The sequence below is a fragment of the Perna viridis genome, chromosome 4 (assembly GCF_037379345.1).
Source record: "Perna viridis isolate PV_CMFRI_1.1 ecotype Kerala chromosome 4, ASM3737934v1, whole genome shotgun sequence".
NCBI classification, from domain to species: Eukaryota; Metazoa; Mollusca; class Bivalvia; order Mytilida; family Mytilidae; genus Perna; species Perna viridis.
In genome coordinates this window covers 19,427,301-19,445,484 of record NC_142448.1, presented here as the reverse complement: position 1 = coordinate 19,445,484, position 18,184 = coordinate 19,427,301, and the positions used below count along the sequence as shown (strand labels likewise).

The window sequence follows — 18,184 nt, the reverse complement described above, 5'->3', positions numbered from 1 at the left end:
TTAAAAGTGGGAAAAGAGCAGTTAATAAATTTTCCCTACCTGCAAAAAATATTTTAAAAATGAATATGTAATATTTGCATATCCTGTCCAATGAATATATTTGCAATCAACATTTTTCTGTAGTTAAAAGAAAAAATTGAATGTTTATAGTGTCAAAAATCCATTTGTTAGTATTATTTTACATGCTTTGCTTTCCAATGCGAAAATTAATGTTAACTGTAACAGTGACATAGATCAGAAAAGCACTCCTTTGCAAGATAAAGTCTACATGTTTTGACATGCTTGTGTCACAAAGCAATTACAAATTAAAGGAAACTTGAGTATCCAATACTCTTACAGTGCCAGCAGGGGACAACACACAAAAACTGAATTATAAAAGGACATTCCAATAATGAATAACTGTGTTTAAACTACACACAGTCTCTGATCAATCTGGCACATACAAGGATACAGATTCAAACAAGTTAAAACTCAGCTCTTCTACTTTCAATAATATAATGAAAAAAAAAACATATTATAAATATTTATTTTTTATGTACAGTTATCATGTAATATACATCTCTTTCACAAAAACCAAAACACATCTCATTAACATTCTACTCTAGATTATTATCACACAGCTTTCAAAATCATCATCAGAACAAATGTAATATATCCTATTAAATCCTACGACTAGTTGTGCTTTAGAAGCAATTTTAGAGCCTTACAATATAGATATAGCGAAACAAACTCTTCAAGCATATTAATTGCTGTAGAGATACTTGACCATGACAGGGTCACCTTGTTTTCAGATAAGGCTTTTTTTTTTGTTTTAGATCTATCAAAAGACAAGTAAAAAGATTAGAATATAAATTTATGCTGAACAGCACAACAGTCTTTTCACATGATATGAAATAATTATTTGATGATAATAAAAAATGAATGGTTCTTCTGTGAGATGAATATCAATTACACATCAGTTCAGTGTGTAAAACATCTGTATCATCAAAAGCTGTATAATTTCTGTTAAGAGTAAAAGCCCAATGATATAACATGAACAATTAGACACATTAATGAACATGGCATATTGATAGACTCATTCGTATCCCCACACAATCACTTGTTGACACAATCATCTTCACATGATCCCACAAAGTTTACTATAAATATAACCTTTAAAAAACAGAACAAATAGCAACTTATCTGCACATATAGAGAACCATGTTTTATCAGGAATGTAAAAAACATAACAAAATGCAGTTATTTTCAGTAGCAAAACTATTATGTAAATACCATATATATGGTCTACAGCAGAGCAAGTATAAAAGATAAAGACAACAATAAGAGGGAAAAGTGGAAGTTTATCATATAAATCATATTTCTAAGTGCTTACAATTCCTTTAAAACATCAAGACAAACAACATAATTATAAACCAAGTTCCAGTTTTACTGGGTAGTTGATAGTTAAGAATCTGTGGCATCAGATTATAAATTCTGCAGATTAACACATTCAAACAGAACAAACTTATCAAACCTTCACAAACAACAAAAATATCAGGTCCTGACTCCATGACCTGTGAAAGCGACCAACATATATATATGTGAACAAATGTGTACTGACAGTACCAATGTTGCCAATAATCTTGCACCAAAACCAGGGTAACTTCCTAGGATCATTATCTTTATGGTACAATACAATTTATAAGAATTTGATATTTCTTTAACAAGACCATGATATTACTTGAGCTCAAAAATGATTTTCTAAGTTCATAGCTGGATCTAATTATGAAATTATAACGTGCTAGATGCCTAACTGGAATTCAGATCTTGTCAACTGAGATGTCCTTTGAAACCAATAGGAAAAATTGCCATCATGTCTGCAGTACTGGTCCTATCTGACCTGCTATACTATGATGTGTTTTGAATGTTTGGAGAGCACAGTCAATGAACCCATTACAAAGATAATATTTAGCCCCACACATCACAGCCATAATGCTCTTTTATTTTTCCAGCTGTAAAAGTTACCGATACCCATTAGTCTATCTTAACTGTTGAATATATTTTTCTAACAAAGACACTTGTGCCTACATATCCAAAGGTTCCTACAAAAGAAAATAAAACAATAAACAGAATGACTTTGAGACAGTTAAAAAAATTATATAGCTACAAGGGGTATAGTTTAAGTTCATAGTCTACAAGTTTAATTCATGTTAATATTTCCCAGGTGAGTAGAAGTGTTTGAAATTAAGATTTATTTCATCATAGACCTAGAGCAAATTTTCATGAAGTTTTACGTTGTGTGTATATATATAAGATTACAGAAATTTAGTGTAGACCTGCATGTCTATTGGTCTATCACTAATTTCAAATACTGTTTTGGTAAATCTAGTGTACAAAATGACATGAGTTTATTTACTTGTTGTGTATTATCAGCAATTTAATTCTTTATATGTAAATATAATCCTTACCACACATAATTCCCAAAGCCATGCTAAATAGGGCCATGTAACCAAAATAAAATGTGGTCTGGAACAATCCATACATTCTAAAAAAGAAACAAATTTAAAATATTGCATTGACCTTTATCGTGTGCAGCATTTTATTTTATTTTCCCAACTGCTAGCTCTGAAATTATGCACTTCAATTACAAGCATAACTTCAAATAGCCATCAATTGAAATACTTCTTTTAACACATATTTAATAAAACATACTCTATTCATAAACACCTAGTACAAAACATAACAAAAAATGTATATGGAAGTCATTAGTGTTATATATAAAAATATCATTAATAAATGAAATTATCTGCCTAAATTGTATGGAAGACAGAAACCAGTATAAATGATGTATCTTAACAGCATAATCTAAGACATCTATAAACCCATTCAATCAATACTTACTTTGTTTTGAAGAAAAAGTAATAAAATGAATACATATAAACATATCCAGCTGTAGATGCTGCAGCTAGGAAACTCGTCCACTGCCTAAAAATATATATAAACTTAACAGGAATCATTTAACGAGGTCAACAAACAAGAATCATCATTGTAAAATCCCTATTTGAAATAAGGGAATTCTGCTAAAAAGCCAAAAAAAAAAAAAATCATTCCTGTTTAAAAGACCTTATAATAAATGTATTGCCATCGCAATGTTGTTTGAAAGTATATTCTCTAATTTTTAACCAATTTTCATACCATTTGACCAATGTGGGAAAATAATTCTGGTCTCAAGAGAGATTAGAGTTCTCAGATGCTGATTGGTCAAAATACAAAGGAGCAATTGGTTGTTTGATTTTGTCCCATTATCATTGGATGAAAGTGATGTTTCATAAATTGTTCTCCTGTAACAATTGATGATGGCAAACACAGACGATAGTTAGAAATTTGAACCATGACACAGAAAGACGTCACCCTTTTGAAACATTAAAAGAAACATGATCTACAACTGCAACTCCTTGATTACCAATTTTCTCACAACTCAAGAAATAAAATTTTCATATGATGCCCAAGCAGAGAGTAAAGTTTCTAAATACTAAGCAGTCAATTTTTAATTTCTTATCACTTAAATCAGTGTTTTAAATCATAATAATTTGTGAAACAGTATCATTGTGTACTAGATTTCTTTACTGGTAGGAAGAGGACAAAAGTCCTCTTTTCCAGACTCTTAATCCAGTTGATCTTTTAAGGATATCAAGTACCAGTCTATACTAGAATTCAAAACTTCGAGCACAATGTTTTCACAGCCCTGAAATTTATTTTGGAAATGTAACTTTGTCTCCATGTTCATCTACTCATTTTAGGCAAAAATAACAATCAAAACAAAGATTGAAAGTTAGCAACATTTTGAGATCTCTTCTGGCATCGTGATTCCTCTAAAATAGATTTTCCAACCACTTACCACCGATAATCCTCTGCATTTAGCAAGAAATAAGTACACACAATAGTGACACACACAGTAACTACCATCAGTATCAGGAACACAAGCAACATAAATCCATAGACATAGTATATCTTGTAGGCCCAGAAAGATGTGAAGATAAAATACCTAAAAAAAAAAGATTACAACTGTCTACTTGAATCTTAAACTAAATTTTTTAAATGATCACAGGGTTTCAAAATATCTTCCAACCCTTGAACATACATTACATATGGTCTAGTCCAGGAAGGAAATTCATTTGAACAAAGACTATTTTCACCTCACATAACATATCAATTTTCAAAATTATAACATAACATTTGGTTCAGTTGATTTAAATAACAACTTAAACAAGACTAAACCTAATTCTTCTGTGAATGTCCAACTAAACATTAGAAAGACTGTAATCATGACTTACATTTCAATGAAAATGGAACCAAATGGTAGAATTCCACCCAGTACAGTTATAACAGTAGGTTCCATAAACCTGCAACAGAAGAATCCTATCCAGATATTCTTTTTCTTGTACTATATTATATGTCAACAGAAATATGGAATAATCTTTGTGAGTAGTCAAAAAAGTTTACTATATAATTGTCCTAGCATGAAATTTTAACAAAGAAAATATGAAGCACAGCATACCCTTCTTGTTTAAAACAAAATTCTATTGCAACATTTATGAACATGTAATATGGAATTTCATTGATAACCCTGTAAATTTTGTGCTCTCTGCAAACTTGGTCAATGTCACTATAAATTTTGTTAAATTAGTCTTCATGTGACAAATCACACAATTTTAACAAGAAAGGTGAAAACTGGAAACGTAAAATGGTGCGTCTACAACTTCACCTATTTTGACTAATTCACATCAAGATACAATGGAGCCTCTTAACTGCATCATTAAAATCATACCACTTCTTTTCAGGAATGGGCCTGGGTACTGCATTGATTCTGCATGGATAATTAGGCTGGCCAGCCAGGTTTCTCCCAAGCACTGTTCCTACCAGTGTCAGGGGCAATATCACAAATATACAAATACATGTTACTGCTACCTACAATGCACATATAATGCATATCTTTATATTAGTCTCTGAAATGGTATCCATAAAACACATTTGATTTTTCCAAAAATAATTACTAATTTAAGATTTTTATAAAATATCAAAACAATATAAATAAAATAAAACCCTAAGCACTACTTTATTTCATTTCCATACAATTCCATTTTTAAACATTCCATATCACAATTACCCCAAATTGTACAAGGCAATGTCATAAATTGTTGAAAAATGGCCCGTCACTCCTTAAAGATATTTTACTGCCATTAAGTGTAGACTTATTAACACAGTGTATAAGATTGGAAGTGATCAACAAAGTAACTCACCATTGTCCCAAAAGGTATAGCTCTGGATGCATGGTAATATATGGCAATAAAATTAATAAAAAATGCTGTCCCGCATACACAAGCAGGCAGGAGGAAAGCACTCAACATCATTTGTCTAATCCATACTTTTCCTGAAATACCAATAATTCACATTTATAATTGTTTCAACAATACATTCATATGTTCAAAGAGCTGGTGCCTGTAACAATTAATTTTCATTTTTATACATCACCTTTTTCCCAGTCTGATAGTTTTTTTAAAACCAACAATGACTCCTGTTGCATTGTTTTGAAGTAATTTTACCAATTTCCACAGATTTCTTCTGTCAATCTGCATTTTCAGACATATTTTGAACCACAAATAGCTTCTCTACATAATCATCTGTTCCATTGTGCCATATGTGGAATATTTCCATTTGGTCTTAAGATCTCTGACTGAAAACAATTAGTCAGCTGGTAAGATTACCAGAAAAAAAGATTTTTTTAAGGCTAGAATTGAACATTCTGTCAGAACACATTTTAGGGAAAAAGAACTAGTCACCTAGACCAATGTTAAAGAGATTGCAAAATCATTTTGGGGTCACAATACCAGCCTAAAAGCTGACCAGCTAAATGATAGCATGTATTGATAGTGACTAGTCATATTACATACCTCCCATTCTAGCATACAGACTACCACCAAAATATCCATTGACTGGAGATGTAGCAGCATACACAAAGATTGCTGTACTTAATAAAGAACCTCTCCTACAATGCAAAACAATAATTATAATAATATGACAAATAAAATGGATATTCAATTTTAAAATTTCATATTGAAAAAGCAGTGTTTGTTTCCTACCTTTTTGTTTTCAGGAACACTAATTAAATCAAATCTACTTTGGTGAATGTCTTTCAAATTTAGAGTTTTTCAAATCTTCAAAATCATGTTTTCTTTTTAAAAAAAGTTTTCTTTACACACTCATAAAGTGAGTAATAACTTACTCTGTGTATAAATCTCCAAGTATAGCAAAGATGATAACACAAAGGGAGACAACTGATATGTGATAACCAGAACCAATCAAAGCTGAGAATAACATAGAAGATGATGTTGGTCTAAATACATCTCCATGCACTTGCTTCCATCCATACTCATCACCCAAATCTTTCTCCTGAAATGTAACTTTTCTTGATGATACATATAATTCGCCAGTAATATTGTGATACAACAATATATTTAACACTCCTAATACAACCTAAAAATTACATGCTTGCATATATAAGGAAGATAAAGACAGACAAATAAATGTGTTGAATTCCACTCACTTTGTACCATACATCAGTACAAGTATATTTACAACTTTTTAAAATGATACATTCCAGAAACTTCTTAAATTGATACAGTTGAAAAAAAATATCATTTTCAACATTTAATGAATAACAAATTATCTTTAGTAAAGTTTCGTTTTTAGAAAAATACATTAGATTTTTGTGTTACATACATCAAAATTATCAAACATGTATGAAAATTAAAAGTAAAATTCATGTCTAAAAAAGAACACACCATATCATCTAGGTCATCTTCCTTGCTGTACCTGGCATAATCTTTCCTCAATGTTCTCATCAGAATCATACTGACAAGACCAACCAAGAATATCACCATCATGAAGGAGTTGAAGATACTAAACCAGTGGATCTGTTAAAAACAAATTACTCATTTAGTATATATACTGAACATATCAAACCTGTTGCAAGTGGATCTTCATGACCCAATGATATTTAACCTTTGCAGTCATCATATACTGATCATTCAATCATCAAAACCAACACACAATAATAAAATAACTTTTTCTATTATTTTAAATGTCAACAAAAACAGCAGCAGTTTCAAATATTTATTTTACTATCAGGTCTAATGAGAGAAAACTGTATTCATTTTTGTAGTGAAAAGGTGAAGGGTAGAATTTTTTTCAATCATACGTCATGAATATGTGTCTTGTAAATAATAAACTTACCCTGTGTTGAAAGAAGTTTGGATCCAAGTATTTATCAAATCGCTTCTCGAATCTAATGCTGGATGGAGACCATTTTAACTAAAACAGAGAAGGAATATAATCCATTAAATACACTGGCTGGCAACATAATAGATACATTATTTAACTCCAATCAAAGAAATCAGAAATCAGGGTTCAGAATAAATCATCATAAAATAGACTTACTTATTATAAATAAACAAGCTGCCCCACCCAACTGCAAACATGAATGTACTTTCCTTTCCTTAAATACTGGCTACTGATTAAAAACTTAAAGTTCTAGATCCAATAATTCTACAATGCCAAAATGTTAATAACTTATTATCACATTTTTTTCATATTAATAATACTTTTTTAATCATTTTTTTTTTGTGATCATTAATATTTTTCCAGAAAAGTTGTCAGTGAAAAAATATTGATAAAGGCAAGTTTGTAGAACAGAATGTAGTTTTACTACATAAGATCTAATCCTATACTAATCAATGTTAGTTTTACTACTTAAGATCTAATACTATACTAATCAATGTTAGTTTTACTATGAAAGATCCAATTCTATACTAATCAATGTTAGTTTTACTACGAAAGATCCAATTCTATACTAATCAATGTTAGTTTTACTACGAAAGATCCAATTCTATACTAATTGATGTAACAGTGGTTAAATATTAAACATACTTCATAGCTAAAAGGAATTTTGGCCCCAGCTTCCAGCTTGACCTTGTTCTCACTGGTGAGATTTACATCCACAATCTGTTTACCATTATAGCCAATATCGAACTTTTTGTGAGTCCAGATATAGTATCCATCACCTTTCTCATCTATTTCACCAACAATACCTAGAAAAAAAGGAGACAGGAAATACTTATAACACCAAAAATTTCGACTACAGGCTTTCTGACTTTGAATTACAGGAAAAATATTCAATATTACTTCTACCTAGATTTAAGCCAGAGCTTCACTGTCACATGCATAAAAAACATGGCATGTCAAGTGACAGACCAATCGAAATGTGCCAGACCGATGGATCTGTCGGACTAAAATCTGTTTGGTCCGATAACATTTTCTAGGTGTCTGACCGAATGTCCTGTTAGTCAAAGGCAAGTTTCCTTGGGTCTGAAGTGACATGAACTGATATCAATCTTTCATTCAACTTTTTTGAGGCATTCAAGATTAAAGTTTACCATATTAAATTCCAATGATTCCCAAGGTCTATTGAATAGTCAGACATGTCCAGCAAAAATAAATTACTTTGTGTTGAAACTGTCCTCTATTTTTTTTAATTAGACAAATCAGATGATTATACAGACCCAATGCATTAAATATAAGGATGTTCACTGATCATTTTCAGATTTTTTGGCAGATTTTCAGACTCCTCTGTTTTCACCAATTTCATAGCAATAATATTTTTTGCTTAGTGACCTACATTTTTCTTTTTATAATTTCATTAAATGCTACTTCAAATATTATTTGAAGAGTTTTTATGAAATCCTTGTTATTTCTTCAGTGTTATTAACCGATAAAACCTACAAGGATAAAACCTATAGAAAATCTCCAGAAATCCTTTTCCCATCAAAATTTCAAATGCATACATCTCAAAAACAAGCACAGTGAGTCCTCAATATTCTTGAAAGATTTCACAACCCTTTGAATATCCGTGTTATTCTTAAATAGAGCAGCGAACACCCTTAATTACGTCAAAATTCTTGTGAATAAATATACAGGTGCAATTGTTTTTTCTACATTAAGAAGAAAGAGGTTTACACCTGAATTTGCTCAAAAGACATTTTATAAACAATGGTTAACATTGGAAAAATGAAAAAAAAATGAATACTAAAAGCCACTCTCTTATCATCTAATTACGGTTAACTGTCTGGTAGCCTAGCCTCAAAGCTATTTTTCTCCACCTTGTAAAGATGAGAAATTGAAATCCATGTTGACAGTAGAGAACATTTACGCTTTGGTACTTTTTGTACTGTTGTATCTGAACATAATTTATTCAATGTAAAAAAATCTCTTCATGTGAAAATAAATCACCAATCTCCCTCATGGACTTCAAGGAAACAATTCCAGTTTTCTATAAAATGTATCAAAAAAGCTTTGACAAAGATTTGCCTTTTTTTAACTTGTTTAGTTGAAAGTTTTTACTTACCCCATATAGGCAAATCATCAATATACATTTGATACCAATAGTGGTTTTTAACAGCATACACAAAAGCTTGGTACTTCTCTTCAGTTAAGGTTACTGTACAATATGTTCGCTTTGTTGCATCACCTGGAATGACAGAAACACTTAACTCTGATGATCTAAATTTTTTCATCTATATTTAACTGTTCATGCTTATAATATTTGTCCTTTACAAAACCCAGGGGTTGCATTAATTTTTCAGACAGGAGGTACTTTACAGAAAATAAGAGGTACCAAATAAATTCAACAAGGGGTTCGGGGGCCGCTTAAGGCCCCCAGTGGGTCCAGGGCAATGCATTGGTGGGGGTCGGGGGAAAGCCCCCAGAAGCTCCTGAATGTTAGCCTTTATAAGATTTAAATTTTGACTTGGAAATATGGGATCAAGTCTGTAACATTTGCTTCAGTTTTGTTTAAAATATATGAATTTGAAATCAAGATATATGATATATGATGAATCATAACTAATTCAGTCACAAAATCCTGAAATCCAGGAGCTCCCCATAATTCCCACCAGATCGATTTCTAGACTAATGCTGATAAACTTTGTTGGTTGTTTATTTTTTTTACTTTGATAAATGTCATATTTTGTTCTTAGGCTTTTATTTACTTGTTACAAAGTTTGAACACTAACACATGGAAATAAAAGCATGGGAACAAAACTAAACATTTACTATACTCGGCGTTACATAAATAACATACCGTTAAAATTTGAATAAAAATATTTTCTACGACTTTATTGACACCTACCGTCGTTTAAATTGTCTTAAATGACTTGCTCATTCGTTTAGCCAAATGGCTTCTGCCTAAACATTGAATCGTTAAATTCCGGTCAGATTTTAATTCTCGGTGCCAATATTTACATTGTAAAAAGTCTGCCATGTTTACAGTGATCGGGTTGCTAGGAGATGTTGTTTATGTTTAAATGGTTTGTCCAAAAACCGAAGAACCCAGAATGCATTTCGGCGTTATTTCGGATATCTCGGATTTATTTTACGCGGACAACGTACAATACAGAGAAGTTGATCAAGCAGACGATTGTCACCGGAGTTCGACGGGAACTTACGAACTTCGTTTGTAAACAAATCGTCCTGTAGAAACCAACATGGCGGATATTAGTATGGGATTTTCCCGTAAGGATTTGTTACGCATGATTTAAGCTAATAAGCGACTTGTTTAGGGAGAAGCCATTTGGCTAAACAAATGAGCAAGTCATTTAAGACAATTTAAACGACGGTAGGTGTCAATAAAGTCGTAGAAAATATTTTTATTCAAATTTTAACAGTATGTTATTTATGTGACGTTGAGTATAAATGAAATTCCATAACATGTGGTGGTTCCTAGTGCTGATTATTTTCATAATAAAACTTTGTTGTTGTTTATTGCCTAATTATTGCTGTGACATGTAGAGCAATTGCATGTGTATGGCAAGCCAAAGTGGACAAAAATCAATATTTTGTAATATTAGAAAATGAATTTTCAATATTACAAAATCATTTTTTAATATTAAAAAAGATTTTTTAATATTAGAAATTCATTTTGTAATATTAAAAATTCATTTTCTAATATTACAAATTGAATATGTAATATTAGAAAATAAATATTTTTTTTATATTCTTGTCAGCAAAGGCCAGACATGTTCTTTTCAAACTTAGGGTTGCCAGAATATTTTTACCAAAACTCCTCCCCGTCAAATCGAATGAAATTCCATAACATGTGGTGGTTCCTAGTGCTGATTATTTTCATAATAAAACTTTGTTGTTGTTTATTGCCTAATTATTGCTGTGACATGTAGAGCAATTGCATGTGTATGGCAAGCCAAAGTGGACAAAAATCAATATTTTGTAATATTAGAAAATGAATTTTCAATATTACAAAATCATTTTTTAATATTAAAAAAGATTTTTCAATATTAGAAATTCATTTTGTAATATTAAAAATTCATTTTCTAATATTACAAATTGAATATGTAATATTAGAAAATGAATTTGTAATATCACAAAATGAATTTGTAATATTACAAAATGAATTTGTAATATTACAAAATGAATTTGTAATATTAGAAAATAAATATTTTTTTTATATTCTTGTCAGGAAAGGCCAGACATGTTCTTTTCAAACTTAGGGTTGCCAGAATATTTTTACCAAAACTCCTCCTCGTCAAATCGAATGGTCGTCCCTTAAATCATATTCTGTAAAAGTTTGTTTCACGTGTTGACTCGTTGCCAACACTAAAAATTCCTGCACTCGTCTACACAAATCAGATCACAATTTTGGAGACATACCCATAGCCTACAGACAGAACGATCTTAGATATCAATTTACTAGATTTTTCCTCATGATTTTTTTTTTGCTTTTATTTCATTCTGCCGGTACCAGACACTACCGTAGCCGGGTAAAAATACCGGATACCGGCTCTTAATGAAAGCACTCAAAACCTCCTTAATAAACTTAGTACAGTGATTTAGCTAGCGCTCGTCATTTTCGCCAGGATTTCATAAATGACGAAAATGTTTAAGATCATTTTCGTCACTTAAAATTTGAAAAGTGTTTAAAAAAAATTCCATTCAAAAAGAATTTCAGATAAATTTTCGTCACCCTAAATAAAATTGTTGTTAAAAACTGTCAATCGTCACCCGGTCTTACGCTCTGACAAGTTTATGACCCCAAGCTTTGTAATTACCTGGTCAACCAGGTGTGAAGTACATTTTATTGTTGTTAACCTGGCATCCCTGATATGTGCATCGACAATAATCCTTTAAAATAACAACAATTTATCAATCGTTTGAAAATTAGGACCACAAAAGATAATCCCATGGTTCTCACTCAACTTCAGCCGGTCGTTTTCGACCACCGAAAAAAGCCTAGAGTTAACTCATGGATTTCAATTAATTGTAACACAACAGTCGACAGTTAGGAAGTATTAATCAACGACAAATATTTATTTTACGATTCTCTTTTCTTCTTGAAACAAAATCACAATGATTACGAACGTCTTCAATTCTACTCATGATCTGGGGACAAAGGTCACTGAAAAATTACCACCCAGCAGTAAGATATCACGCAGCAACCGCTTACGGAGTGCAACATTCTACAGTTGACTATGCCAATGTGGCCAACCTCCTTTGAATCTGTCTAGTTTCTGCGTTATCTTTTGGTGACCGAGAGGGGATTTAGTAGGTACTATCTGATCAAGACCTATTTTAGGAACAGACTCAAGGTTTCATCAATCAATTCTCTTCTAAAGATCTGTCTCCATCCTTCTGATTTGAGGAGTTTTAGGTTGAAGAGGGCTTTTGAGGTGTGGTGTTTGGCAAAAGACAGGAGGATTTTCTCTTAGTAGTTGAATGTCAGATCATACCATAATAGTAGATTATGTCAAATAGTAGCTATTTTTAGACTGAATGCATAAAACCTTTGTCATGATGTAAGAAAATTTTATTTTACTATTTTTCTAATAGTAACTCTTTTATTTTATTAAGTAACACACGTTTTCTTATAGAAAATAATAGTTATTTTGTTCTAACATTTATTGTATTTATTGTTATGCCTGTATCTGTTAACTTAAAATGAATATATTAAGAGTGTTTATGTCTTTAGTTTAAGATACTGACTATTTAAAAAAATTCTGCTGCCCATATTATGTCGTTCGTGCTCTACACAAAAGTGACTAAAGCCCTCAAAATCCTAAAACCCTGCTTAGTAGTGTTAAAATATTACATATTGTAGTACACCTATAGTTTATTAGTGTAAATTCAAGAAACTAGATGATAAAGATTTCATCAGTAGGTTAAACATATTGATGCATAACAGAAGTTATCCAACTACTCTGTAATGGCAAGTCTGCAAAGGAAAAGAGAATTCCTCAAAAGCAGTGTTGATTTTTGACAAATAGCTCCTTACAATGTTGATTTATATTTAAATACTACACAATTACAATTCAAGGGGTGAACACAGATACATCAGAGGTCACATTTCCTTAATGTATTTACCCTGCTGACTTAAAATAAAATAAAACTAGTTTATAAAATTAGATGTTCCAAGGTTACCTTTATAATCAATATCTAATCCACTGAATTCCAACTCAGTACCCTGTAATGCTTCACCCAGGGTCTCATGGTAGTGACCAATGTCTTCTTTAGGGCCAGCACAAAATGGAAGGGAGAAATAAGAGTATGTTTCTTGGCGATTATGATAAGGACCAACAGTATTCATCCATAAAACAACTTCTTCAGCATCTTCATACTGAAAAAAAGATAGTTATAATTGAACAGTATTGCTCTGAATTCAACAATTAAATTCTAGTATAAAACTAACCCAAGACATCTTTTCAGAATATCATTCATCATAATATAATACCAGTATCCCTATCAAGTGTTGCAATATAAACAAATATTATTAAATTTAAAGCTCTGATGAATAGCTGATCACCTTCTGTTCTAAAAAATTTGGGTAAAATCATACGGCAAATTACATAGATGCTGTGAATTCTAACTCCTCGACTATAGGAGTATTCAATTATGGGCACAGCAGGGTTCGACATTAACGGTTGCCCGATTGCCCGGGGCAAGTAAATCGCCGGTCTGGGCAAGTAAAAACGACATCAAAGTTGCCCGACTGGGCAAGTGAAAAAAATATGTGCCCAAATTACATTATTTCTGATCATCGCAGCTCTAAAACATCGAAAATTACTTCTGTATAGTTCGCCATTCTTCCCGACCTTGCTGACCTAGATTATCATTGGATAGTTTTTTATTTTGCCTTTGCCAAAAATAGATCGTATGATATTAATGTCGACCAATCGGATGCGTCCAATTGTACATCTATTTTCGTTATCCAATTGAACATTGCAATTTATTTATGGGATTTCTTACTTTGGAAAACTGTAAGAAATCTGTATCGAAAACTTCGAAAATATGAGAGAAAAAGAGAAATAAAATTCTATTGAAGATAGTTATTGTTGTCCATTTGTTAAACTAAAGATGTGAAATAAAAACTCCTCACATGAATACTTGTAATTTCTTTGCTTCTTGTTTTACCCCTTATTCCCGCAAAAAATATGACGGCTTTTCGATTTATTTGGCTTGCAATTAATCAGTTCTCCCCAAGTGTCGAGGGAGTAAGCATGGCCAAGCAGGGGACACTTGACTGTTTTGGGGTAACTGGGGTCCCCGAAATTCCACAGAAAAATACAAAAGCTGACTATGAATTAAAACGAAAACGTGGGTTTAATGATGGATGGCTGAAAGACTTCGATGGCATTGTTGATTCTGAAAATGGCATGATCTGCAAATTTTGCGTTATTTTTATTCAATTTTATTTAATTCAATGGTAATCAGTATTACATAGGTTCATGAATATGTCATGTTGTATTTGGTGCAATTCTGACAGGACAACATGAGCTGACCTTTGCCATCACTTTGTGTATCCTTTGTCTGACTGGTACATTTTCTATTTGCCTTACAGAATTCTCTGAAAATAGTATTCTCAACAATGTTGATTGATCATGGTGTCTAACTATGTATCACTGTAATCGAATCTTAGAATGGTCAATTTATGTTAAACCACTGTCATCTGCATTATAGTTGAACAGTTTCTTGCCATCCACGTCTTATTAAACAAGGGTTTCTGGTTTAAACACTATATAGTGACACAAAGTTCCTGGCAAGTATTTCAATATTTCGGGCAAGTAAATCACACATGTCACTTGCCCGACTGGACAAGTGAATATAAAAGTTAACGTCGAACCCTGCACAGGCACTAGGCGTTCTTTTGATAAATAAACCATATAAATGTGAAAAAAATAGTGTCAATGTGTTACTCTTTATTATACACATTGACATAATTTCAAATTTTAAATGGTTATCGATCAAAAGAAAGTGTAGCTGCAGAACTATGACTCTTAAAGGTCCTTTTTTTTCATTTTGCAGACCACAGACCTCGGGATAGAGCACATGTTCCGCTGCTAAAGAGTGCATAGTACCTGTGCTATCTGTTAAATGCGAGAAATGAAAATACTGGAGTTCTGCCTTCTGGTCAACATTTAGGCATATAATGAAATTGCTGATCTCATCAAGTATCAGGCTATGCTAGTTATTCATTCGGTCACACAAGTTCTTGCCAGGAAACTGCTTCGTCAGTGATTTTTTCTGAAAAGGCCGTTGGTGTTTGCTTTTTGTTTCAATATTTGTTATTTTACAGTACTATCTTGACTATATTTGAAAAAAAACATGAAATTTTCGAGACATTGACAAGCCAAGAACTCATAGATTATAAGCACAGAGCTGACACAAAGTGTTTAGATCACCACCTTTATGCAGTATCGGGGAACACTAGGAAAGATGGAATGTTTTGACAGTTGCTCGGTAAGAGGGTTTCCTTACCAAATGATTGTGTTCATCGCCGAATACACTGCTGATGTAAAATAAGGTGCACAAACATACAAAAACAAAACCGATTTTCATCTTGCAAACTAAATTTGGTGACGATGGCCTCTAGTCAAGGAGATATCCTGAGATTAGTTCCCGGTATCGACTGCTTATCGCCTAAGATGGCGACCACCATAGCCACGTCAAATAAGGGGACATAACTTCCTGGTTCAAAATTGAGATTGCGGTTCAATCATCATTTTCACAAATGGGTTGATTGATTGATTGATTGTTGCGATTTAACGTCCGAGCAGCAATATTTCAACTATGTTCAGACGATGAATATGAAATGGATGATAAAATGAACATGAAATGATGATGTAATGAAAAAAAGGGATGGGACACAAGGATAATGGGGTCGACAAATTTTGATTGCCACTAAAAAAAGGGAGAAATGGGTAAGGTCGGACAATTTAGCCTCCTGTGGCGGAGCGCAAAGGTTCCTACTCCTATCTAATACCACAACAGGGTTCTTTAACGTGCAAGGAACGTGGCATCTTTCCCAACACGGTGCACCACTATGGTTTGCGGTCAGGTTTTCCGTATTAAAGCCTGACAACCCAAGCATCTTACACGCCAGGGGTACCCCATTCCACCACCCGGGGCACACATCCCAGTTGCTCTTTGGGCAGAGCGTCTAACCCCCGGCTAGGTTTCTGAACACTATCTAGTCGCCGTTTACGACAAGCTTAGCGCTGCTGCAGGCCTATTCTTTTAACACCCGGACCTGCACGGGGCTTCAATAATGGGATACTTACGCATTGCCAAAGACAGGTCTATGGCATAACCTATGAAAGTGAGCACTGCGAGTTTCACCATAACTGAAATTTCTACTCTCACATGCAGGAGCATGAAAATATTGACATTTGACATTTCACTAGACATTTTCAAAAAGACGTAACTTTTTTGTTTGTACTGAAAATTTTATCAATTGCCGACGTAGAATTGCTGAAAGTATGTACATTTTTAGGAAATATTAATGGGTAAAGAATATTGTATAAAAAAGTTCTTACATTAATAATAGAATTTGATTATTGACCACTTTTAGACCATTTACCAACACTTTCATTGTTGCATTGACTATTTTTTTTTTGCCTAAAATTAACGCAATTTCGGTAATTATCTCAAAAAGAACATGAACAAATTCTTCCATGCAAAATTTGGCCAATTTCGTACCCTTATCTTTAGCTTTTTTGAACTTATACTGTGTTACACCTGACATACGGAATTTTGACGTTTTAACGGATTTTTGGAAAGTTTAATTGATTATAAAGAATTAGAAGTACCATTTGTGACAACTATTCAGAACGTATTATTTGTCCTGATTCCAACAGTATACAGCTTTCACATAATCACAGTTTTGATTGTTTACAATAGTCATTTATATTTTAGTTAGGTGTGTTTTTTCAATACAGCCGCAGAAGCGTGCGAAACGTCGAAGCAAACAAATCAATACTATATCAACCTTGGATACAACCAGGAACTTTATAGAAAATTACAGAATCTTTATAGATGCTAGCAGGGACATCATGTTGCAACCTCTTTTCTCTTAGCAGCATCTTTTCAAATAGTTGTTAAACAAAAATGACACTAGAGACGCAGTACTTGATAGAGATTCAGCAAACTACATGGGCGTAGGAACCGGTACAATAATTTTTACAGGTACGGTACGTATGCCGTACCAATAATTTTCACATGTTCGCGGTAAGGCATCGTGTCCCTATATCAAAAACCGTACAACTTAATTTTTGATTCCTACGCCTTGAACTTAATGTAAAAAAAAAACTATTCCAAATGATCTTCTTAATATACCGAAACAGATGTCAACATGTTTGATTTTTTTTATTATTGATAACGTATATTTGTCCACTGGCGGTAGTTTTTAAACAAAGGGTCAACAATACAGTGAGGAGAAATTGTGCTACGATACTCGCTGACCTATCTATCCCTTCACTTTTATATCTGATCTTATCGAAAGAAGGAACATCCTTTAGTCAGATGCCCCAGTCTCAGTTTCCGCTATACATGGCATCTACCCCAAAAGACACTTAATTGAGAACTTGAGATAAAGGACACTACTAGCACTGTGACGTCAGCTAAACTTAGAGGTAACTCTTGACCAACTTGACCTAGATACGATAACGTAACCCTCCATCCACATGCGTCCTCACGGCAACGTATCGTCAACATCCATTTCATCGCATGCTATATTAAACATCCCTTCATAGCTTGTGTATACGCAAAATTATGGAGTAATCGCGTACGCGTAACTCATACGTTATGC

At 32.7% G+C, this 18,184-nt stretch overlaps 1 protein-coding gene across 1 annotated transcript; it reads right to left on the bottom strand.

Moving 5' to 3' along the window:
- Positions 1–510: 510 nt before the first annotated feature.
- LOC148619211 (transmembrane 9 superfamily member 3-like) lies at positions 511–16,042 on the bottom strand. The gene is made up of 15 exons (XM_088578885.1): positions 15,856–16,042; positions 13,522–13,717; positions 9,440–9,562; positions 7,966–8,126; positions 7,273–7,350; positions 6,822–6,953; positions 6,263–6,429; positions 5,931–6,025; positions 5,280–5,410; positions 4,808–4,947; positions 4,314–4,382; positions 3,878–4,024; positions 2,881–2,964; positions 2,448–2,524; positions 511–2,081 (listed from the first exon to the last, which is right to left on the bottom strand). Exons 1-15 carry the CDS (start codon positions 15,934–15,936, stop codon positions 2,014–2,016), a joined length of 1,749 nt encoding a protein of 582 aa, XP_088435011.1. The 5' UTR covers positions 15,937–16,042; the 3' UTR covers positions 511–2,013.
- Between the last annotated feature and the right edge of the window lie 2,142 nt (positions 16,043–18,184).

Bases quoted from the DNA above. Each gene is read 5' to 3' on its own strand.
- LOC148619211 (XM_088578885.1), bottom strand. From the start codon at position 15,936: ATGAAAATCGGTTTTGTTTTTGTATGTTTGTGCACCTTATTTTACATC. The intron at 8,127-9,439 runs GTAAGTAAAAAC...CTTTTTTTCTAG, and splicing joins TGATGATTTGCCTATATGGG to GTATTGTTGGTGAAATAGAT. The intron at 4,383-4,807 runs GTATGATTTTAA...CTTCTGTTGCAG, and splicing joins CCCATTCCTGAAAAGAAGTG to GTTTATGGAACCTACTGTTA.